This window comes from Cataglyphis hispanica, chromosome 10 (genome assembly GCF_021464435.1).
Source record: "Cataglyphis hispanica isolate Lineage 1 chromosome 10, ULB_Chis1_1.0, whole genome shotgun sequence".
Taxonomy (NCBI): domain Eukaryota; kingdom Metazoa; phylum Arthropoda; class Insecta; order Hymenoptera; family Formicidae; genus Cataglyphis; species Cataglyphis hispanica.
Window position 1 is genome coordinate 6,207,533 of NC_065963.1, and position 26,433 is coordinate 6,233,965.

Genomic DNA, 26,433 nt, shown 5'->3' on the forward strand with positions numbered 1-26,433 from the left:
TTTTCTATTCACTCTTTATACCAACACACAAATATTTACGTAAATAAAAATTTTACTCTTACACAAATAAATAATTTATATAATTATACAAATTATATAAATTATTTATTTTTCTCGTGTAAGAATTAGATTTTTATTTATCAAATTTTATAAAAGTTTAATATTTAAAGAAAATTTTCTACAAGTTACATAATTTTTTTGTTAAATATCTATACACATATAAATAATTTTTTTAAAAATACATATTTCTAGAAAATTTTATATATGATAGTTGATAGTTTTATATATGATAAATACATGAAAATAAAATATGTATAAATTTAAATAATAAATCGACTGGCACGCGTCGTCTCTCACGGCCTACTGCGCACTGTTGTTTACACGACGCCGCGACCTTGGTGTCGCTCGGTCCTAACTGTGACGTCACACATTCCAGAGCGCAGGCAACGGCGCGAGCTACGCGTCACACACCTTCGTAGATATTTGATCATACGCGATCGTCTCGCGCGGCGGAGTAGTAACGATTAACGATAATCAGTGCTCGTAATTGATTAATTCTCGTAATAAATGACACGTATAAGAATATCGATGACGACTATTTGAATCGGATAACGAAATGGCACGATAAATCGAATGTTTATCAATAGTATATGTATTTTTCGCGAGATTAATGATTTACTATGCTTTTAAAATTAACTTTCGATTATATAATTTCTGACTTCATTAACTCGACAGTATCAGCATGAAGCCAATATCATTTTCGTGTTCAACAAAATCGTCACGAATACAGTACGGATCGAATCAAATGACGTGGCGACGCGTTTAATTAGTAAATACATCTGGTTATTAACTCTTACTTTTGAATATACTTTTGAATATCAATCGTATATCACGTACATTGGACATTTCTATATCAGTATTAAACGGGTATTTCGCCAGAATCATTCGATGGAAAACTATCGGCAAATCTATCTTTTCAGATATCGTAGTTCGCGATATTTATTTTTAATTTTAATTAATATATATATATTTATATATATAATGCAAAATATAATAAAATTACTCTGAGATGCAAGCGAACATTCAACAATATATAGTTTACACCATTTCGTTGCTCAAATTAAGTAGCCGTCATCACGATATTTCAACATGTCGCTTATCGTGGAGGTTAATCAATTATGCAAGCTAATTACCGTTAATTGTGACATTGCCGCGTATTTCGAGTGTCAAACGAATCTGTAATTTTCGTTTTTCCGCGATATAAATAATAAAATGTGCCTTGCGGCCAATTAATATCGGGAGTGCCGTATAAAGTACCACGCGATCGTTTTTTTTCATTAGTTTAAACGATTAAACGCAATTAACCGCGAGTGAGTGCCGTGAAGAAGCAATCAAAGATCAACGCGTCGACTGGTGAGTCAAATTATTTATTTTTTATTCTCTCAAGATAATAGATTTACGAGAATTATATCAGATATATATATATATAAAAGTTATCGCGAGCAAATATAAATACACGTTATTATGCATGGTTATAACATAACAAATTTGCAAGGTATTATCGTCGAAATTAATTATTGGGAGCAAAAACACGCATTACATTAGATTTCGCCTGTAATTATATACTAATTGCGTAATTATATAATATTGATGTATAGATTATGATAAAATCATCGCTTTAATTTTCTGCTTTGTGTATCACACATCACATTACATTTACATTTTCCGAACTTTACTAAACAGATTGCAATAGCAATCTGATTACCCGCGTCGTCAAATCAGGACGCAATAGCAATGTACTTTGCAATTCCCTTTGTATCGAAATGACGGATATCGTCGCGATGCTGATTGGCTGTACACTGTACGGGGAGAATATTATAGACATTGCTCGGTGTCGGCTCCGACACGATTCCGGTTGACAGTTTGATTGCCAGCGCAGCCTGTAATCCGGCTAACTTACAACGTTATCCAGAACTTTGTTCAGCGCCGATGAAATGAAATAAGCTCAACTGGCAACTCTCCCTATGCCTCTCTCTTTACGTTGAAAAGCAAACGGCATATTCTAACGCTCCTATTGGACGTGACATTCAAACTTAAAGCGAAGTTATCCGTAGTGTAGCGCGGAGAGAAAGCTGAGCTTATTTAAATATCTCCACGAGCACACGTTGAACAAACTTATCCCGGGATCATTGAATTATTTTCGAAACTCTTCCATTAATGTCTAATTATTGTGTTATTCTAATTTAAATATAATTTATTGTTGAGATATTGTTTATAATAATACTCTCTCTCACTCTCTCGTGTACGCGTGTAATAATTTTGTTAGAAATTCGATAAATATTCGCTTACTAAATTAAACTTATAGCGGTCATAATATCAAAGTATTATAGCGATATAATAGTAGCATAATAGTTTTGGAAAATTAAATTTCTATCTCACCGGATTTCTCGATGGATCATGCTAATAACTATTGTATGCATGAAAGGCAAGATAAAACCGTTTCAAAAGGCTCACGTCCGGTTTAAGAAAAGTTATTTCAAAACGCACAATCGCTATTCTAATGTGACGTCATATAGTATGTATCGATTGATGGTCTGCTTCTCGGACTAGGAGAGGTATAACAATCGATATCGTTAATCGCGGACGGCAAACTTCTTACAAAGGATGAATACATTGAAGGATGCATTCAATGGACAGATAAGTAAATGGCTTCGTGCTTACGTAACTCTTCCTCGTGATTATGTATATAACCTTTGATGGTTTCATAATACTAATGTAATACTGAAGCACAAAGATTAATGAGCATCGCAAAAAAAAAAAAAAATAAAAAAAAAAAAAAAAAAAATAAAATAAAATATATGTATAAAATTCATCAAAAAATTATAATAATTTCTACGTATTCTAAAGGATTAAAAGTGAGTGTAGATAAAGTTACTTGGTCCGTCTAATCGTGCTGAGAGGAAAATGACTTGCGGCGCGTGACTCACGGAATGCGCCGATGCTCGTCGGATCAGTTAAATGGCGAAGCTTCGCGCGCGTGTCTTTCGTCCGCTAAGAAACAATTTCATCAGCATACGCTCGGCGGCGTACTCGGGGAACGGATCGTTCTAAATTAAGAAGCCGACATGCGGAAATAAACTTGCCTCCGTTATGGGGAAAAGCGGGCGCTCCATCAGCCCCGGGGTTGATACGGTTTCTGGTTTCTATTGGCAACGCGATATATAGAGTTCACGTCGAATCCGCAGTATCCATAACGGAAGCATGATCCTTTCGAGACTGGTAAATTGAAGCCGAGATACGCAAGACCGGATCGCTTTTCCAAATTGAATTTTCCGCGGTGCTTAAACGTTCCTCCTCGTTCCGCCTTTCCCTACAGCGACAGACTAAAATCACTGAAACGTCCGTCTGTACACGGTATGTTTTCATCTCCGGGAATAACATCGTCGACTTTGTCCGGAAGGAAGGAGGTTTTACGGTATGAGTCATTTACGTAGAAACCGATGCAAATGTAAACTTCAAAAGCGAGTAGTAATATGAAGTAAATATAAATTAATGCGAGACATTACAAAGTTCGATAATGATAAAACATGAAATCATAATAATACGCTTTTCCCTGAAATACGCGCGCGATGATTCGTCCGATTTAAGAATTTGCCGTATAACGAGTCGATTTCGTTCGTCACGTAGGGAAAACATCATTACGATGTTCTTACGAAATAAAAACGAGGTCGACAAATGCGTCTAATAAATTTAATTTAATTTCAATCATCCGGAGAGAGTGCCGTCTCTCTGTTTGACAGAAATGAGACATTGTCTTGCTATCGAGGAATGGAAAACACGAAAACTATTTGAAGATGTTGAAATATCTCATGTCACATCTATATAAATATGAAATGAGATTAATCAATGATGACACGGTTGCATTGCTGAGCTAGGAATGAATCCGCAGACTTGTGTCAGTAGTAAAGACAAATAACTAGTCAGACTTATCGGCGTTGCGATCAAGCAACACTCCTCTCGCATTAAAACGTCTCTATTTGCCAAGTCTCTCGAACAAACACTTAATTAGAATGAATCAGATTCACAAAACTTTTACCTAATAATAAAATAATTAATAAAAATCTTATATATTAATATGCATATATAAAATTCTAATTTTTATTTAATTCGGCGTCTGAGGTGTAAAATATTTTTCAGCCATCTATATATTATAAATTACGCCAAAAAACTGCAATATCAGTCAATATGCTTTTGCGCTTATTACGATTGTCTTATATATACAATATGTATGCATTCAACCGGCGCGGAAACCCATAGAACAATAATTCTACTTACATCCTCTGTTTTGAACGTGTAATAAGATTTCTCTGAGCTTCTCTTCTAATAACTAGCACGCTCGTATATTACTCGTATATGAGTAATACACTTTGCTTGGTTAGGCTTCCACACGCGATATATAGGATGCTTGCAGCATCCGCCGTATGGACCGAGGGGGTCTCTTATGTGCCGAGAGGCCCGCATAATCCGAGGTCTGGTCCAGATCAAAGCCAAGTCCCACGTAATATATTCTCTATGAATAACACAGTCGAGAAAGAGAGAGATTCTGCGGAGAGATGGTGCTTTTGCGCGCCGTGACCTTTTCCCGCCTATTTTCTTCGACCTTCTTTCGACTCGCATTGCGAATTGTAAGCGAAATCAACAGCGTGATACGAAACGGGAAAATTAAACGCCATCGCTCCACGAGGATTATTACTGCCGCACTTTTGCACCCTTCGATCAGAAAATATAAAATAAGGAGGGGTGAGGATTAGCGATATTTTGTTTATCAATACCTGGCCTGCGTTATTAAATTGAGCAGATATAATATCACATCAGTATTTGTATATTGACAATAATGACATTTCAAAAATGTAAATTATTAAAACAATAAAAACACACATTTAGAAATAATTTTATTTAAATATTATTAAAATATTTAATTTTTTTTCCGCAAAAATAATAGAAACATGGAAATTTCAAATACTATTTTATCTTTCTTATCAATACAGATAATTATCTGCAGGATAATATGCTGGTATTTATCAGTGCATTCCACATTTTCTAAATAACACTAAAGTATCTTCCTTTCCGGTGACAATCTCCGTTAAATTGCCACGGTAAAATATACAAAAACTCGGTCGCGCGGCAAAAGCGACTTGTTCTCGCAACGGAATTTCTCTCGGCTTTCCCATTGACTTCGCGGAGGAAAAAACAAGAGGAAAGAGGAAAAACAAGGGGAAGACAAGTTGGAACGGACTTTATCAGGATGCCAGTTAACGAAAGAAATGTGGACAGAAGGCTTAAACCGCGTCCCCGACGGCGCTAAATAAACCCGAGCGCTCTTCCAGAACGCTCGGACAGTACGGAGGGTGGATAGCGGTTGCAGGAGAGAGATCCCTGGTCACAACATAGACCTGCCGGCTTAAACGATAATTACGTTGCGACGCATAATGCGTACATTTGTATCTATTAGTCGACAACGGCAACAATGACGCCACCTCGCGCTCCCTAAGACCGCGCGGCATTAATCATTCTAATGCGCCGTCGTGCGGGAGTGCAACTGATAGGAATCTCGAAATGGAGTAGTTTGATAGTTCTTTCCACGATTGTAGAAATAAAGTAGAATCCGTTGTTGTGCAAGTAATGCGTATCGAGCTGGCAATCGCAGCTATATAATACTCCTTATTATATAATGTGACTCGCGTTCAAATCTTCTCTTTCAAACAATTTAATCATACGATGATCCGAATTGCTTTGAATATTATTAAAAAAAAGTGTTTATAAATCTTTTAAAATAAATTTTATAAATCTTGAAAAAAAAAAAAAACTTCAAATTTTGAATGTCTTAAAAGTCTCGAATGCCTCTATTTGGATGTATTCATTGATATTGCTTAGAGATAGAAAATACTTATTAGACATTGACATTTTTTTTTAATGTCAGATATAAATTTTCATATTATATTTTATATTATATTGTAACAATAATGTCTCTAAGATTTACAAGTTAATCAGAAAACAATTTCATAATTTCGATTGATATTTGAGCAATTCGAAATTTTCGTTATTATAGTAATGCATATTCAAAATCATTTAAGCCCAACGCTAGATATAATTATCAATAATTACAGAAAAAAGTGTCGAGCGCATCGTTAAGCACTTCAATGATGAGACGACGTTGCTTATCAGCAAACACAAATATATCGTAATTTATACAAATTAATCTCGTACGCTTAATATGTTTGTTTTATTATCGTACTAAAAGATTACGTCGGAATCGATATAGTCACCATCTATCACATTCGGTGCGTTTATCGCGCGTCATAAATCTACGCGGAACGCGACTCTGACCGTTCACGCTACTCGAGATAATTTTATGGTATTTCACGGCGATTTTACGGCACGTCCAAGACTCGTCGTCCGATTAATTTGATTGAAACGATGACAACAATCGCGCGCGATCGGATAAAGTTTCTTATCTTTTGGTTATAATTGCGATAAGTTTATTACAATCGACGTCGATTTCCGGGATGAGATTTCTCCGTTAATAACACCCTCCCATCTCTCTCGACATTCGTCGTACCTTAAGATATTCGTCATCCGGAGAAATACGTCTCACGTATAATCCGGACAGAATCATTGCGTTAAGTGATGTGGAATTCAACGTTAGAAAGACTCGGTAGCGGCGGTAACGAGGCCTTTATAGCCGTCCCATCAGTAGCAGCGTTAATTAATGCGTTAATGAAGAGGGTGGTTCCTCCGCTGGACCAGTAAAATCGGTATACATTTATGGCTCCCAGAAAGGATATCCGATTACGGCGAGAAACTTGGAAAGCGTACGTTCACCCGAGGCAGTACGAGTAGTTGATAGACGAAGTAACATAAAACATTTATCCAATCGTGATGTAAGTGAACGATATTGCTGATTACAAAAGATAGAATTTTTTTCGGCTAATTAAAAGTACGATTTTTCTCTCAAACAGAAAAATATTTAAATACCGCGTAATTATATTTCTGCCAAATTTTTTATTTCAAAATTGACCAAACTGTACTCTGTAAACCTTAATAACTTTTATGATAGAAATTTCGCAGCGTCTATTATTTTTTGTCCTCTTCTCTCCCGTATTTTGTTTCTATGTTTCGTGTCATTTTAAGTGTATTCGCGTGTAAAGTAACATATCCTGCGAGGCTAAAGGAATTATACGGTTCCACGGCGTTGAGCGACGGATATGTAGCGCGCACAACGTCGAACAAAATTAAGCCTCGCAGCTTATTAAGCTCGTCGGGCGTCGTCGTCACAGGGGGCCTCACTCCCTCCCTCTCCCCCATCCTTACTTCCTCCCCCGTCCTTACTTCCTGCGAATCTTGCGAGCCTATACGAGGGACCGCGCAGCTCCTTTCCTAGCCGACTTTCATTTTGCGCGCGAATGACTCCACCCTCTCGATCTACCCCGAAGCAGTCAGCCCCCCGTGATAAGACGGGGGTAATTTTGTGCCAAGATTGTTTGTACACTGCGAAAAGTGACGTTGGAAAACGATGAATCGGGAGAAGAGGAGAGGAAAAGATGCATCTAACGAAAATTCTTAAGCTCTACTTTCTTGATCTTTAGAAATGTGGGAAATTTTGAATATAGGATTTTTAATATATGTTGCAGAAAGATAGAGTAAATTGAAAATTGTACATAGCTCCTTTTATTTTCTCAATAAATTTTTATCGATAATTTTTGAATGATGAAAAATATTCTAAAATAACGAATGCGGTTGATACATTTTGATAAATGTTTTACAAACAGCTACAAAATAAAACATCATACATGACAGATCCAAATTGCGTATCGAACAAGGATAGCTATTAAATTTAATAGTACAGTTGTTATACACTGCCACATGCTGTTCGGGCGGCATTGCCAATTATTGTGAAGAGGAAAATAGAAACATGTTCGAATAGTGGATTTTACGATTGAACGGCGCACAACCAAAGTTAAATCGTTAACGAGCGATCCCGCCACTCGACCACTAATTTTTCTCGTGGGCGCAAGAATTATTAAGCCAATTCGCGACATACGTGGCCAAATTACGCAATATTGCGGATCGGCGAGTTGGCAAGTTTTCAGCTAAGAAAACGAGTAGCGGAACGGAATTCGAGTTGATTCGCAAGAGTTTAAATCTCGTTGTCGGTTATTATTCGCTCTCGAATGCGCGCTCGTTAACCAGACAAATGCATGACAAAGACTTTAGAAATAACACCGACAACAGCGGCTTAATAATAGCGTGCAATATTATAACATTGCACACAAAAGTATTGACTAATGATACTTCATAGAAATATCTGCAAATTCGCTTTTACGCTTTATTACGCAAATGTTAATATATATCAATATTTTGCAAAAATATTTGTAGCACATTTAAATAACATAATCGATAAAATTCGAACTAAATTCTGTTTAAAAGAAAAACATCATATAGCGAAAGTTCGGTTATAAAATTTCAATTTTTGAATTCCGTAAATATTTAAATATTTAGCTCTTCTTTGTTCATGTTCTACATAAACAATAAAAATAATCTCTTATCACACACAGAACTATACTTTGATTACCGGACGATTTGCGAAAATGCGTTAAGATAGCGAAACTAAGTGTATGAGAGGGCAAGCGTCGCCGAGTACATCAAGATCAACGGGAAAAGCGGACCCTGAATCTTTCATGAAGAGAACTCGTACGTTTTAATGTGTATGTTAGGTGACGGTCCCTCTGATGCGATCTATATACCCGTATACATAATGTGCATGTATGAATATACCGGTTGAGTTATACACGTATAAGGGATAAGGTCCCTTCCGGCATATCGCATCCTTATACATGAGATACAAATCCTGAGCGCTCTGATTATGGATCCCGAGATGACCCTCGAGCCGTGCGCGATTAACACGTATATTTTTCACTCAACGGAAACTCGCGAATCCCGGATTCCGGAATTTACATATTGTACTTCATGAAACGTTCCGACACTCTTTGTGCGAGAAGCTTCCTTGCATTCAAATCATCGAGAGAGTCCGAGAATATTTGAATTTAAAAAACTGAGATTCGCACGACGAATTTGAATACGATATAAAATGTATACTATTGTTCACTTTAGTTTTTGTTCTAAAGATTTCTCTTAAGCGTTCACCAAGATAAGCTAATTCAGATTCCACGAGGTACTTGACATTCCTTATCGAGACAAATTCCCAGTATCATCGGCTTCCGCGATGATGTTCGATGATTTAGGAGAGTATATAGCTGTGAATCTCGGCTTTGTACGCTTCCGTAAACGGATCATCAATGCCCATTATGTCGTCATCACTGTCACTATCATCGCCGACACTAGCTATCGTCTTCTTCAACGCTGTCATGAACCTCAATGTCCACGCCGTCGTCGTCGTCGTCGTCGTCAACGTATCTAATCCGTTAATGACTATTGTTGTGTATCCAGGAGAGGAAACATCCCTTAGCGCCGACGTGACCCCAACAACCTAACTCAGACCGACCTAAATTATCCGACTATGTATACGCGTTTACATGGCCGATCCAAGGTAGGCGTATGTCCGTTAAGCTTCCCCGTGCCCCCTTCTATACGAGTCTCTGCACTAATCTCGAGAGAAGATCGGTTCTCTCGCCAATCGATCAACGAGCTTACTCTATCAGCTCCTATTATTGTCTTGAAAATATATATCCCTATATCAAAAAGCCATCAAATGATAAAGCCATCATGATATAAATTGCGTATTTATTTAAAAGAATATTTCCCCTTTTCTTGACGGCATAATACAGAAATAGTAATAATAATTCTCTAAATTATTACAGTATTTTAATAATTCAAAGAAATAAATTGAAATGAATATTTAGAGAAAATTCGTACATTTCATAACGCTGAAATAATATATAGTTTTTTTGGAGATATTACTTTTGAAATTAAATAAAAATATTATAAATAAACAAAGCTATCTAAACCCAAAAATTTCGCTTATAAAATCTGATTCTTCCACACAAAAAACATCATACAATTTTCGTAGAGATCCATTTTTGATATTTTCCGCAACATTTTGCGGACAATTTCACTCATTCACGTCGTCACAACAAAAACGGCTTACGATAGCGGTGTTTTTGAAATGTTGTAAATACAAAAATCGAGATTTTTTTTTATATGTATCGAAATATATCTCTGAGCTATCTTAATAAATTATTTTATCATTTTTCAATTTTATATTTATTATTTTGACATAAATCTCAGATACAGTTTCTTTTTACAAATGCCATAAAATTATGGATAGATATTTTGTCCGTTATAAGCATTATAATTATAACAATTATAAACTATCTATTTATCGTTGACGCAAATACAGAGAGAGGCATATTGGTTGCTCGAGCAATAACTATTCGCCATGGATGAATCGGCACTATTCAGATCAGCAAAGCGAACGAAATTCAATCGCGCTGTCGAATCCACATGACCCGTAAACCTCATTCCCATTATCGTCCAATCGGAAACAAGTCTACGCGACGTCGTTTATGTTCGAACCCCATCGAGGATTATCAAACTGCTAAACGATGTTTCGTTGTCACGAATAACAAACAGATTTCAAGTGGCGGGCAAAGGCTCTTGCATGCGCAGGTCGAGGGCGGGGCATCAAACGGTTAATTAACGATTCGAGGAGATTAATGATGGCTTTCGAAAGCGCCGATGTCAACTCGACAAAGCCTCTCAAAATTGAGAGACTAGCGGAACAAGAAGAGAAAAAGAATTCGCACAAGAGATTAAGAATGATGACAGGAATGTAGTTGGTGTAAAGAAAGCGTAAACAAAAAATCCCATAAATAAAATTCAACAATTTTTTCTTTTTTTTTTTTAATGTGAAAAGATATGCAGAATCATGAGGAGGAAAAAAAAGAGAAACTGTTCTTTAAAAGCACACTTTAGTTTTAATTTAATTATTAGCTTAACCGCATATTTTTACTTGAAAAATATTTTTTGTATATAATTTAAATCGATTCGATATTACCTCAAATTTGCGCTGATTAATATATATATATATATATATATATATATATATATATATATATATAAATAATTAATAAAAAGTAAAATTGTATGACTCGCGAGAAAGAAATGTAGTCCGCGATCCGAAGACAAAGGGATGCTCTACAGGCCATGGACGATCGCGAGTGATCAACGTGAAATTTTCAGTCGTTGCTTTGTCATGACATACGATGATCGATGCATCGTTATCAAATACACGTGGAACGTCGACGCGCACGTCGCTGCATCTCGATGAACCGTGACACGCGGCGCCGTGACCGACTCGTTTTCACGCTTTTCACACAAACGATTCGGTTCGCCGAAACGGTTAGCCAGTTGCGAATAGCAAGTTCCGGCGGGCGAAAATGTTTGCAATTATATCACCGCGGACGAAGGACGCGGATGCGTTTGCATTCGCGGTGGAAATCGCCGATCGTATGGACCGAAGCGCGCTCGACGATTAAATATGGATATCGAACGCGTGAGAATGTACACGTGTCGTGTCGTTTAGTTCTCAAACGACGCCAATAAACTACGCGTTTTTTGAAATTGTAGTATTTTATGAAATAAATTGTATATTATACGTTACAATTAAATTTATAATATAAAATATAAAATTATATCTAATTAAATTATATTTAATATAATATTAAAATTAACATCTACGATAGAAAGTACATAATTTTTTCTTTTTTTATAACGCGTAAAATTCGTTCTCACAAATAATTTATCTGTCGTCCTTTAAATAGCACTCGGTGTTCAATTTCCTTAGAACAACCTAATCCAAGATTTGCGTTATACGTAAGCAGTGTGCAGAATATAGTCCGATGATTTGCTAAGCAAACGGTGGTGAAGCATTACTCGCATCTAATGCGAAATCCGGCTTTGCGTACATTTCGGTTGGCATCTACAAACAATTTGCTTTATTCCGTAAAATATGTATCCGCGAGATGATTGGCGAATTTCTCTCTCTTTTAACGGAATAAATATCCGGCGTCGAACATTGTCGAAATGGCTATTTCGTTTGAACGAAAATAGCCACAATTAGACGATCCGCGTGCACGCATAATCCGTTAAGCCCCTAACACAATATCCCGCGTTATTACAGTAAGGAAGGCAATTACCGCGACCGCGCGGCTAATCCTCGACTGCTCGATAATGTTTGCACGTGCCGCGCTATTCCGTTTGTTATGTTATTCATTAGCTGCGCCTAGGAAACTCCTCCCCTTTCTTCCCTTTACCGAATTATACAGACTATCCCTTGACTTATGATGGTCGTGCGCACCGTATATATATATAGAGGGCCCTTTGAATCGTATTTGTCTACGCACACACGTTTAAGCGCTTTGACCGAGGTGTGTGTATCACCGAGCGCGATTAGCAAGCCCTCCGACGAAACCCCGAACGCCGTCGCGGCTTCCGCCCCGGAGATCCGTCCAGAGATGCCGCAGCGGATAAAACGTTAAACGGCTTGGAGCTCGTTAGACCGCGATATATTTGTGTATAGGAGAAAATTCCACGAGCAAGAGCGCCGTTTTAACACCGCGCGAAAACTTGGAATAAGCTTCCAATTGTTAAACCGAATACGCGTATTATCGTGCAAATCTCCAATATCCATTCGGAATTTCGCTCTGCGAGATATAATCCACGTATGCATAATTACGAGACTGTCGGAAACATCGTATCGTTGCGGACGAATGATGAAGTCAATCAAACATACTCATTGTTCTAAATATGAATCAAGCGAGAAAATTACAAAAAAAATGTATAATTGGATAAATTTCAAACATAAATCCTACGACATGTGTCAGAACTATAGTAGCGGAATAATCGAGGATTCACAGCAAAGAGATGTTATCCTGTTACCATCGAATGGTTACCTATTAGGTCAAAAGCAACGGTTGGAGAACAAAGAAGCAGGATTCGATGGACAAAAGGGCCAGAAACGGATCGCATTCGAAACTCGCACAGGAATCCAACATGGTCAGATATCAACCGACTCGCGTTTAGGGGGAAACTTCGGTATCGCGTTCGCTATTTCCTAGTGTCAACTTACTGGGAAACTAGAAGAAGAGATAGAGACACGTTGCAGCTAACTATTGTGAACGATATCAATGTATCAAAAAATTTGTTTAGTATGTCGAGTATCAGGTCGGTGTAAATTTTTTTAAAGAGAAATTACTGACATAGCAAGCTTCAAATATACTTGTGATTACCTCGTTCGATGTGAGTTATGCAGTCTTGAAAATTGATCAGTTAAATCTATCCCGCGCGCGATACACACGCAGTTCCTTCCTTCTTATTCCATCGTCATGGATCCTCGAAGCCGACAATAAATAACACGTAAGTGCGGTAAATCCTATTTGCTGTCGAGTCCATCGGAATGATTGATAAATTGCCTTTATTAAACCCCGAATGGCGTTCGCACGGAGACTCGAAAATGAAGTTTCGTCGCAGACGAAAAATATCTTTTACGAGTTAAATTTTCCCTCTCGAAATAAACTCTCGCGCGGCTTTCTTCTTCATTTATTTTACTGAAACCAAAGCGTTTTCGCTTTGAAAATTAAGCGAATCAACTTCGTTCGATAATAGAGAAAATGTCGTTCGATAAAAAAGTCTGTAAAAGTATTAGTAAAACAAAAAAAAAAACGTCTACTTACGTGAATGACAGAAGACAGGTGAAGGGACATTCAAGTGCAGGTACGGACATCGCATCGACAGGCTTGATCGTTATAAGCGAAGGAGACCGATGTCAAGATGACATGCCTGGCAATTGTCGTACCGTTTCAATTTTCAAAATATGCAATATCGCTCCTCGCAATTGTAAAAATAAACGTTCCTTTCGTGTAGACGAAAAAATATTTGCTTTATAGCTCAGTATCGTAATATAGCATTTTATTATTGCAAATTCTCATTTGATAATGACGATAGTTGATATCATATTATTGTAGGCGATAATTTAACACGATTTAAGTTGCAATTATTCAAATGAAAAGAAGTATTGTTATCAGTATTAATTGTATTATTTTTTTTCTTTTAAGTAATATAAAAATCGATAATTTAATTCATCTCTGAATTTTATTTCTTATCGCTACAAATTTCTTAGCATTACATTTTTTCGGGATCTCTATTAATTCTACCATGAAACAATAGGAAAGAGAGACAGTGACAGTTATAGAAATGCAACGAGAATGAGAAGGAAAAGGGCGTGATAGACACAAAGTTCTACGAGAGGTAGAAGAGTGAAAAAAAAAGAAAAGCGAAAGAGAACTAAAAACGTGGCGCATACGGGAGAGCTCGTACCTTCTGCCCGCTGTGAAGAGTATCTCTGTAAAGTAAAACAGAAAAGAGAAGAGTTAGAAAAAGTGTATACATTAAGGTAGATAGATAGATCGATATGGCAGAAAGCGGGTACGGTAGGTGAAACGCGAATTCTAAATTGAAACAGTCATTCGGTATAGTTCTATTAAGAAGATCGTTCTAATGAAGATAGACACAAAGAAAGAAAGAAAGAAAAAGAGAAAGAGAGAGAAAGACAGAGAAAATAGGTGAAGAGAAGAATAGAAAACACACACACACACATAGCTAAAATGGCAGAATGGATTAAATCGATTTTTATAAAGTAATTAAATTTTAATGATATTAAATATTGCCTTTAAAGAAAAAGAAAAACTGACAGATTAGAAAAATTATTCTTTAACATCCGTAGCGCGCGAAACTTGCATTTATTATATCATAATCATGATATCAAATATCATGTGTAAAAAATTTTTAATACGTATATAAATTCTGTCGAGACATAAATAGTGAGGTTTAATGTAAAAAAAAAAAAAATACAAAAGCGATCGCATACATCTCAAAATTATTTATTCAATTTTATTTACAATTTCAGAACTAAAAATATCTAAAAACCATATAGAGATACCGCTAAACGCGCGACTTCTTCCGTCTTGAAAATCACTGGCTGCAGCCGTTGGTCTGAAAGAAAATCCAAATTGAAAGAACTGAAAACAACGAAGAAGTAATGTTTCGTGTCGACTGAAGACAGACATGGATTTACGAGTTCGAAAGAATTACTTCTTAGCGATGCAATTTCTCAAATTTCTCCCACTGCGATTTACAAATATAATCGTACATACATATGATAAGAAAAAATACAATAGTTTTACACGCAATCTAAACCGCGGAGAATTTTAAAGCCACATATATTCTGTAGCTTCAAATTAATACTAATTATAATTTATTTTTACGACACGCGGATCTTCGAGATAATTTAAGGCGTAATCCAAGGCGTACGGCGAAGTTTCCCCCTCTAGTATACTATTTGCGTAAACTGCACTGGATAAAGTGCAAACGACTTCCGGTTCGGGATAGTACAGGCGGCGATTTTTCGAGAAGGAAATTCTCCGTGTTTAATTTACCCGCTTGCGCACGCATCGTCGGCGACAAATTCTAATTAGTCAGCACGCTGCCGTCGGCGTATTATCAACCCTTTGCGAATTGCTGCCTGTTGGTCTACGATAACAGATGAGGGTTTCCTCTGAGGAAACCGAGCAGACTAATGCGGCGACGAGAAACTTGAGTGAAATTTCGACTTAGGACGAGTAAGCCACAGAATGCAGCTTATCCTGTATCGTAACAAGTAAAAAAAAAAGAACACTTTGCGTGTTTTTCCAGGGAGAGACGGTTACGTATAGTTATATCCATAACATCCATTAATTTTTCGATCATTAAAATCGTTAGGGAGGCACAGTAAATTCGATTGTAAACGCTCGTTACGCAAAGCCTCGTAAATTAATGTTATTGTATACGGGAAATGATGATCGGCGATATGCTGATACGATGATCGGAATAAACAAACGCGGTGGGATAAGCGGCGAGCTTCCCGTTGTCGCGGTAATACGACGTAGATCCAAATTTGTCGATGGTATATCGATGAAGTGTCCATTAATTTTCCATAATTACAAATAAGCTTAATGGCATATATGTCTGTACGAGGGGAGAGGGCGATTCGCGCTATTTAGCCCGATTACACGCATACTAGGAACCCGTAAGCAAACATCTCGCGTGAAGAGCCGAATCGGAGTGTACGATGTTGATTGCGTCAGTTCCCCTTACCGTGTTATCAATGTCCTACGCGCGTGCATAATGGAAACGGAATCGGACATCCGTTATATTGCATTGATTATATTACGTTAAACTAATGGCGTTAAACAATATTGACGGACGCGGCACGTTGATCTCCAATGACGCAATGCAACTTTATATGGTTAAATACAGAGAGCTGTAATACGGCCGTTTGAATAAAAAAGTCTTTAATTTATTACTCGTCATGTTTAACGTCGCGAGTGATAATGACAATGATGGAAATAGTCTGTCATTATTATCTCGCGTGCGAAACGCGATCTTCGTGACGCTTTGAAATTTTCATTACGCACAGCTGATCGTCCGGCACGATCTTTATCGCTCCTTCGGTAAGATGATGTGTAGAATATGTTTTGCCGAGGCACGCTTGTGCACGCGCGTATCCACGAATACCACATTAGCACTCGAGAATGCTGCATATATATATATATATATATATATATATATATATATATACATACACATATGTATAATTCCGTCGAGTAGGACGCTCGTATGTAGATGTTTGCACGCTTGCGCACCAAGAGAAGGGTGGATAAGCGACGCAGGATGATGCAGCTACAGGTAAATGTAATTAGGGACTGATCAAATGGTAGAGCGACGCGAGGCTCTCTAATTGCCCGAGCCTGATAGTTATCTTCCGGTAAATGCTCGGCCGGCGAGAAAGCTACCAAGTCTCTAGGATTACGTTTGCTCTGGAAAGAAGCCGATAAGCTAAGATCGTGAGTAGATTGAATGCCCTTTTCTTCCTTGTCGACAGTTAGCTTGCAGAAATTAACGATACAGAATACATCGTTACGACTAAGTGAATACAAATTTAATACAAATGTAATTTTTACATCTCTACTTCCGAGACATGTAATCGAATCTAAGACATAGATGGCCGACAAATTATATATTAAGACATGGATTTTATCAATTTTTCGGTAAATTTTGGCGTTATAAATTAACAACCAAATTTTATCGATTTTGCAAACCGTGTATTAGCGAGAAGAGATGCGTGATGCACTAAATTTCCATTCAAGCTGCGAACGTCAAAGTTACAAGATGGACAGACTCACTTATCGTGAGCGACTGCCGATAGATAGATGAGGATGGGAACAGAGACAAAGCGGCGAATGGAGTGGGGAAGAGGGGAAACTGAGGGACAGGCCTGCATGAAGGGAAGTCCCGGGGACCAAACTATTGTTGCCAATATCTCGGACAGTTCAATTACTTGGTTATTACGCGCCTCCAAACTGACAGGGTTGCTTACATGCTTCGCCAAGCGGCTAATGCATACACATGCATGTACACAAACTGCACTTATGATGACATTTCGCGTGATTCCCCTCAACTCCTTTCTCCCCTTCCTGCATCTCTCGGCTTCCACGTGTCGCAAAGCGTACACTCCGCCGTCTGCATCATCGAGCATTATTCTCCCGTAATCAATGGCGTATTTATTAGCGCAAGAGTCGCTTTAGACATCTGTTTGAGAACCTAATCGTGTAATCACACAGAGACAATTATTCTCTAATTAAAAACTGATGAATTAAATTACTGGATCGGGAAATGGCTTCAATATAAAACAAATTAAATGTTAATTTCAACGGCTTGATTTACAGAGCCTTTTATTAAAGCTAGAAAAATTCTCTAAAAATGACAAACGTTTTCTTGAACGTGAAGAATACATTTTCTCCATGCCTCTTAAATTTAAATTCCAACATATGCACATAGATATTTTCATTAAATAAAGATTTAATTCTATACGAATTTAAATATTTTCTTTTCAGATATATTTTCATTTATATGTTCCGTCCACTTTAATTTCGTAATAGATAATAAAACCATTAGCTTGAAAAATGTGACAAGCGTGAGTAATAAAAAATTCTTCTTTGGAAGATATCCATGGTATGGCGCGATTTCGTATATTTTAAATATTTTATATTTTAAAGTTAGCGTGATATATTCGAGCCAAGATCGAAACCACGTTTTGCACTTCGTTTTCATTTAATGGAACCGACGCATCGGCCGCGACGTATAACGATTGATATTTCGGTTAACTGTACCGGGGCACGCTGATTGGAACGAACGCTTTTTTTTTTTACCCGCCATTCGGCAATAAGCGTACCGGTGAAATGATTTCCATTTCACGCAGCCAAAACGAGCAAGATGGGAGATCAATCTCGCCCGTCATAGAAATAAAATTCAGAATTATTAATGCTGCGATATGTCGTAAAATATATACATTTCCACTATTTAATATATAGGTATTACGCTTTTAATATTATTGTCACTATTATTTCTATAACGTAAAAAGCGTATATTGCTGCAGGGCATAATATAATGAGATATAAAAACGTTATAATGAATTTAACGACAAAATATTATTAATGTAGAAATAAATCTCTTTTTTTCTCTGTTTCGAAACTTTTTATACGCGTACTTGTAACGGACGTGAGATATTCAAAAGCATAATTTTAATCGTCTTTAAATTCACGATAATTAACAATCATAAGAATTTCTAAGACTGTCACTCATATAATACACATATATAACACACACAGCCTTACCCATATAAGATAATTGTAATTAAACTATATAGGATAGATTTTGCCTTAGTGACTATACTTTAATATTTATGTCGTTGCAAAACTTTTAACACAAATATAACAAATCGCAGTATGAAATCAAGAATGAATTTTATAAATCGCAACGGAAACACAACGAGATGGGAGACGGTTAACTTTGATCGAAAACACAGAATTCGATTTGTCAACTTTGGAGTTACGAAGTGGAGTGTTGCTGCTCAACCGGGCCTGAACATTTACGACGCTAATGAGTCGAGCGAGAAACTTTTCCGTCGACGATGCGCGAAGTGAGGCGCGCGCAGATACAACGCGACCGATGTATTTGTCGTAGGATTAATGGAAAAACACTTCGGAAGCTCCGCGGCTCGCGATAATTGATCCTAGTTTCCCGACTTAATTGGCATAGTTTCAGATAAGTGCCCGGAAGAGCGGGTTTTCGCGCTAAAATATTAAATGTTGCGCAAGAAATGATTTGGATTGACAGCCGAACCTGCCATAACTAGACTGTTGCGTCGAAATATCGGGATGAAATGAGAATATAAAATGACGTAGGAGAGGGAGATAAATAATTCAGAATAAATTTTAAATATGCTATTATTTTTAAATATATGATACTTATAAATAAAATGTAAATCATATTATTTTTAATATATCCACGTAACTTAATTTCATATAATTTATAAACGCCAGAAATATTGAAGTTGTTTTCCGCAATGTGTTAATCTACTTTCCAACATTGATTAAAAACATTGCATTTACATTTTGATTAGAACATGATAATATATAAAATAAAATGAAAGCTCGTAATGATTAATGAAATTTAATTGCACAGAGGGAGTAAAAGAAAAACGGTTGGAACACACAGTACATCTCGCTCAGCTTCCTATATTTAATTTAACATCGCCGCGCGAAAAAAAAGTCTCACGTTTGTCCGCTTTATTAAATGAACCTGTAGGTCCGCGCGTTAATACAATTGCTATGCAAATGCAAAGAGTAAAAATACGAATCACGCAACACACATCGCGTTTCGCTTAACAAACTTTACATTACATTACCAAACATAATCTTCGCATATTCATTTTACGCGCTCTTTTCCCTGCAAGCGTCGTTCCCAAGTGTACAATCACTAATGAAAAGCTTGGTGGTTTTTTAGCGTCAATATTATTTTTATGAAAATAGACGCAATCTCAATTACCACCGCATATTATGATGGCTTTCGTATCGGTGGATTGAGTCATAAATAATTTCCAAAACACTAGCAACCAATATATACTTATACATTTTTCTGAACGTGCTAAATAATTCAATCCTACTGATGATCTGAAATGAGCAATCTTCTACGCCATAAAATAACAAACAGCCATTATTATTACGTACAAATGGTACGATAAAAATGGCGATATAGAATAACGATAAATGATTTGCGTCGCAATATTTTTATGCAAGCATTAGAAATGATGAAACGTCGAAAAATTTCTAATCTAACCCGTAAAAATAGGCGTGGAAGGCGCTCGCGCAAGAGAACGCGCTTTATTTACCAGATGGGAACTGATAAAAATCGCCAAAGCCAACCATCCATCGGGTTAAAAGTTTAATACCGCGCCGCCGCCACCGCCCGCCAGAATTTCACCTCGTCGGAGAAAGCGATAGACCGAAGTTCGATATTAACTTTTTCTCTTTTTTTTTTTTGCCCTTCCATTTTTTTGACCCGGGCGAGGATGGGTAAGAGGGTCGAGCGTGGGAGAGGGCAAGAGAACTCGATGGTGTTTTTTACGAGCTGCTCATCCCATTTCCCGAGAGCCGTTGGCCGTATATCGGCTACATTTTCGCTCATTAAAAAGTTCCCGCGCTCGAACGCGAGCGCGGGTGCCCCTCTCTCTCTCTCTCTCTTCCCTTTCGTTCTCCTCCATCTCGTCTTTACAGGGCGCGGCGCATCCAGACGGGATTTTCATTATTAAAAAGTATTACAGCTGGCCGGAGGGACGAAAGGGTGGAAAGGGAAGGAGCGGGAGGGGTGGCCGAACGAGGGAGTAAATGGGGGGATTACTTCGGGCGCACCGAGGTGGCGGAGCTAATTTCAAAAAATCCAGGGCGGAGTAATCGCCAGGATCTTGAAGGCTTCCCGGATGAACTCGGCGACGACGGTGGACATCCCATCTCCTCTACTTTGTATCCCTGTGCGATTAGCGGTGTCCGTCGTATAAATGCGCCGCGACGCGAGTTGCGCAAGATGTTAAATAAATTGCGTCTATTTGCCGCAATCAGCGTACGTATCATCGTTACTTTAAACGTGCGTAATTAAATTTTTTTTACGAATTTTACAAATTTCGTATAATTAAGAAAAATATATATTTAAAACATCAATATTAATATATTTTATAAATATTATAATATTATTATATGTATGTGTCTATCTCAGAAGCTAAACTAATTATCTTTACGTAAATCTCTTCATTTTAGTATCAGAATATGTATCAGTAAATTTAAGAAAGAAATATAAATAAAATAAAATATATATATATATAAAATTTTGAAAATATGCATATAATTTATATAACTTGGAGAATTATATTTCCTGAATTTATTGGAAACACAGTGCTACAAATTCGGTGTTTAGCGAGCGCGATTGGCAACACAAATCGATGACATCAGCAAGGTATTCTATTTGATCTTCATACGCAAATGTTTACGGTCCCATTAGGACGCGGATTGTCAAGAACGAGGACACGTAAACACGTGCGATAGCTGGCTCGTAAAGTACATGAGCACCATCGTGTGGAGATCGGATTGTTAGGTAAATATAATTATTATTATAGCGCCCGAAACTTTCCTCAAAATCTCTGAACGCACCGTGGACTTCTCATTAACCCTTTAACTAACCCTACGAGCGTTGTATCGAGCTTCACCCTCGTTATAATTCTGAGACTAAGAAAAGTATCGTGTCTGTTGCTTAAGTAAATGAACAAATAGAAAATGTAATAAAATAAAAAATATAATGTAAAATATGACGCAATCTTAAAATATAAAACTAATGTTTTGAATAATTAATTAAATGCAATTTGCGTGTCGCATCGATTTTTTGTTTTGAGAGAGATTCAAAGAGAATATTACGTAATTAGTATATGAAATAATGCATCACCCTTGTGGGTAATAATGTGTTTGTGTGGAGCTTGATAGTTATGGGAGTTTGTAGGAGAAAAGTGTATGCAGCTCTAATATTTTATAACTTCCAGACATCCATGTAGTTTCTAGAGTCATATTTTGCACGTGAAACGCATTTAATTTTTTCGTCGAACTTGATTATCTAGTTATCGCAGGTAAAGCACGTGAGTCGAAGGACGCGGTAAAAGAGGAGGGTGAGGAAGTGCTGTTAATTTCGACGCTCACACATATGCGACCGGCGTGCTTTTTAAAACCGCGCTTGATTAAAACTTTAGATTGCCTACTGAATACGTTAATGCCACGCTATAATAACGGTAACAGTTCATCTCAAGTTAAATAAATAAAATAGAATATAGAAAAATACATATTTAATCTAAGCTTTGATCAATTAAACCTCAAAGATATGAATAGAGAATATTGTTGTTTCATTAGTAGCAAGTGTATAATTATGTAATTAATTTCAACTGAATCGTGCTTGATAGAAATTTAATTTTTGAAGCTTAATATATTACCGTGATATTTAACGTTAGAAATTAAAATATACAAAAAGCTGATTTAAAAACAATTTTCCATCAAAGAATAAGTAAACAAAATTATACATAATGCATGTATATTTAGTTGTATATTTTCCTCGATACTCTAAATAGAAAAATGTTAAATGTGAAAGAGATCAGGTTCGATTAAAGAATCGGAAGAACAAATAAAGAAAGAGAGAGAGAGAGAGAGAGAGAGAGAAAATGAAAGAGAGATTATAACTCGAAGGATCCATAGCAATGTGATAATCTCGTGAATCCTTTGCGCGATCCCTTGAGGAAAGCCGTCCGAGAAATTCGCTTTTCCGCGAAACAAACAGAATTAAAAGCGACCCCGTATGCTTGCGTTAAACGTGATTAAATATCAAAGCCGCTCGTGACACACCCACCCAATCTTCCCCGTTCCCTAATACCCTTCGCATCCGACCTTATTGTACGACGACTAATTAGAACGATGAGGAGGTCAAGAGCGGATAATATATTGTTCTCGCAAAAGGAATTAAAATTAACTAAAGAAACGAAATAGCCAACGTGCACACCGGCTTCTGGCTTCACGCGAATTAAGCAGGTCGAGCTGCCTTTTCAGGTATTTTATGCGATAATATGCTATGAAAGAAGAACTCAACGTTGCGAAAGAGACTTTTTTCCAAACGGCAAATTTTTATTTTAAGTAAAAAAGAAAATTGAATATTAAAATATTTTTTATAAGCTACATAAAATAAATAGTAAACTCTTAGAAAAAAATCGAGAAAAGAAAGCCAACAAAGCATTTCCAACAAAAAATTTCATTTTCTTAGCTGCTGTGTTGTAGAGAAGTTTGACTGATCCTTGGCTGCAAGTCGCAATTTAATTTTACGTTCTGATTTATACACTACCGATTTAAGCAAAATAAGGAACAATAATTTTGTTAAGTAAGATATATTATTATTATTTTGTTAAGATTTATTGATATCTTTATGATAAAGCACTCCACAAAGTATCAGCGTCCATAATCAATCATTGATTATTTTATCAATCACTTTATATCAGTGTTATATCAATTATTGAATCAGCAATCAACCTGAAGAAGATATAAGTAAAATTAGTTTCTTCGCTGACAGCGATTTTTATGATTATGAAAAATGAAAATATAGTACTTTATCACGCAAACATCGATACTTTTACTGAATATTATCGCTTGGATTTTTGAGAAAATAAGCCAAATTTTGTTTCATTTATTGGCCAATTTCTTAATATTCAATCTCGACAAAATTGATATAAGTCTTAATAAACATTTAAGTCTCAACATTAATATATACTTAATTTTACAAACAATATATTATGAATCACAGAATTTATTTCTCAGTTCTTTTACGGTCCGTTTATTTGTAATATCAATCATGCTCTCTCTCTCTCTCTCTCTCTCTCTCTCTCTCTCTCTCTCTCTCTCTCTCTCTCTCTTTTAAGACTATCTTATCTGCAAGAAATATCGAAGACGAAAAAGAAATAAGAGAGAGTTCTCTTCCACAATTTCATTTACCGTCGTCATCGCGTTGCAATGCCTGCAGCTACCTCCTTTATTTCGTTACCTCTTAATTCCAACAAATTATTATATAAAACAATGTTATCGTTTCATTCGACGTTGAAATTCTGGAAACATGTCCACGAAAACAAGGAAACGAGGCCTTTATACAACCCGGGCGCACGGTAGAAAAATTTCAAGCAAAATGTGTGCATTTAACGATAATTATATTTGAAACTTCTTTCTTTGTTCTACGCACAAAGAGCGCAAAATACCAGTTGAAAAAGTTACACAAAATCAGAAAATACCGATCCGGGAATATGTACGTGCGGAAACTGCGTCAATTATTGAATAGATGATATAATTGTCTCGCAATATTTTTCTCCTATTCAATTTATCGAGCGAAATAATATTCACGTCGGCGAATATAATAAAAGCTTGTTTTCAGCATGGTCGAGATAAAATCGCGGAAAGAAACTGCGTGGGAATTTATGCTTTTAGATCGAACGATATCGGACGATATAATATTTTCCAAGTTCAACGAAACGTTATTAATTGAAGCTTAGGCTTCGATTTTCAACGAATAGCGCAACAACTTCCAATGGTGAGGACAATTATTATTCGTTATCCCGTCGTTAATCCGACCATCGAGCTGGCTCGAATTTACGATTCGCGATCGAACGAGTATTTGCACGCGGGTATCTCGAAGGGGCTTAAGGGGCTTTCAAAACCCAAAACAGTGATGCGTTCTATTTTTTTTTTGTAATTCTTGTTTATAGTCACGGTGATCATTTCTGGGTTAAAAGAAAAATCTTTCCTGATATTTCTCGCGTAAAAAAATTACAAACATAAAAAAAAAAAAAAAACGTAAAAAATTATGTTATAAAAATGAGTGATCTCAGCGCTTTCGACATATCTACACACGCACACACACACACACACAATTTAATATACATTCTAAAACTTGAATGTAATTATGGCATGTTCGCACAAGTTTCTTAAACTGGCTCCTGTTATGCGTTCTGTGTATTTACAGAGTGCGGCGAGAGAGACTTTCTTGTTACAACACCTCTGATTTATTAACGAAAGCGCGCTCACGGCGTCGACTTAAACAGAAACGTATATCTTTTGAATCTTGATGTATTTGACAAACTCAGTGTTTCGCGGGCGCGACAAAACAGGGAACTTCGACAATAGAAGTCGGTAATTACGGGTAGACATTACGGTCCTAGGAAAGAGGAAAGAAGATTGAAACATCGGATGTACAATAATCCGCGGTGCAATTATCGAAGTTTATCGGGTCGCGGTGATTTTCCGTAAAGGTAAAAGGTACAAGACTGCACGAGAGAGAGAGAAAGATTTCCGAGATAAATCGTGAGTAACGGCGATTAAGTCCGCGGCGATGCGGAACGAATCTGGGGGAAGAATATACGACACGCGGCTCGACAGTCGTAGAAACTTTTAATGGCGCGACGAGTTCGACATGAAATATGTAAGAGTCTATAGGATACAAAGCGGCATATAATCGCCCGGGTCGCGTATTGTTCCGTACACAATTGGCGGATTGCACAGAACACACAGTGCGACTCTGACGAAAGTCGGGTGCCAACGCGGCGGTTGGTTTTATGAATTTTTCAACTCGATCAAACGCGACAAAAACACAGTCAGGAATATATATTGGATTCGTCACGAGAAAGCGCAAATATCAAGTTATTTTCAAATGTCTGGTTATATATTTCTCGCACGTATATCGCAGATATCCGAAATTGAGGATTTTCGAAATGCGTGAAAAACTCTCATCATCTTCATAAGAATTCTCGCTCTTAATATAAATTAAGTTTTCGATGAAAAAAATAATAATAATTTTGTAATATTCATAGCTTTAGTCTCTAACAAAAATTTCATTTATATAGATCAAGCCATAAGAAGAGATACGGCATTTAAAAAAAAAAAAAAATTTTATTTTGTCTTTTATCTCTTTCTCTCTCGCAGATTTATGTATTTAACTTTTATATTTAAAAATTAACAAACTTGTGTCCCGCGACTGTGAAATTAAATTTATCAGCTAACTAACTGCGTATATCTCTCGGAATAAAAATAATATTTTTAATCAGATTTACGGTGATTTATGTCGTTTCTTACGGATTTTACGGATGTAATTCTGAATGTAATTTATTGCCGAAGCGGTATCCACATTTTGCGTTGTAATCTTCTATAAAATATACTATAATGTAACTTTTGATCTATAATAATATATGTATCTTTGATCGGAAACTAAGCAAATTTCCTTGAAGTGAATTTGCGTATGAAGCAAGAATGTGCTTCGTACGTGCGCGTCGTAGAAAAGAATTAGCATTTTAATTCGTTTATCCCATCTCGGTCCAACGACTGTGTTCTCGTATGGTCGGCTTGCGTCGCACGTGCAGTCCGA

The 26,433-nt window shown here is 36.8% G+C and overlaps 1 protein-coding gene across 19 annotated transcripts in view; it reads right to left on the reverse strand.

Moving 5' to 3' along the window:
- Nucleotides 1-26,433, reverse strand: part of LOC126852195 (polypyrimidine tract-binding protein 1) — a 351,818-nt gene that overhangs the window by 312,667 nt on the left and 12,718 nt on the right. For 14 of the 19 annotated variants that reach the window (XM_050596731.1, XM_050596729.1, XM_050596727.1 and 11 more), the window contains exon 2: nucleotides 14,395-14,419. The exons of 2 other annotated variants lie outside the window; for them this stretch is intronic. In XM_050596731.1, the coding sequence (XP_050452688.1) occupies nucleotides 14,395-14,419 (25 nt within the window). Of the gene's footprint in view, nucleotides 1-297; nucleotides 355-13,751; nucleotides 13,858-14,394; nucleotides 14,420-26,433 lie in introns of those variants that run through there. 3 more of the 19 variants (XM_050596709.1, XM_050596719.1, XM_050596722.1) reach the window with 3 other exon arrangements.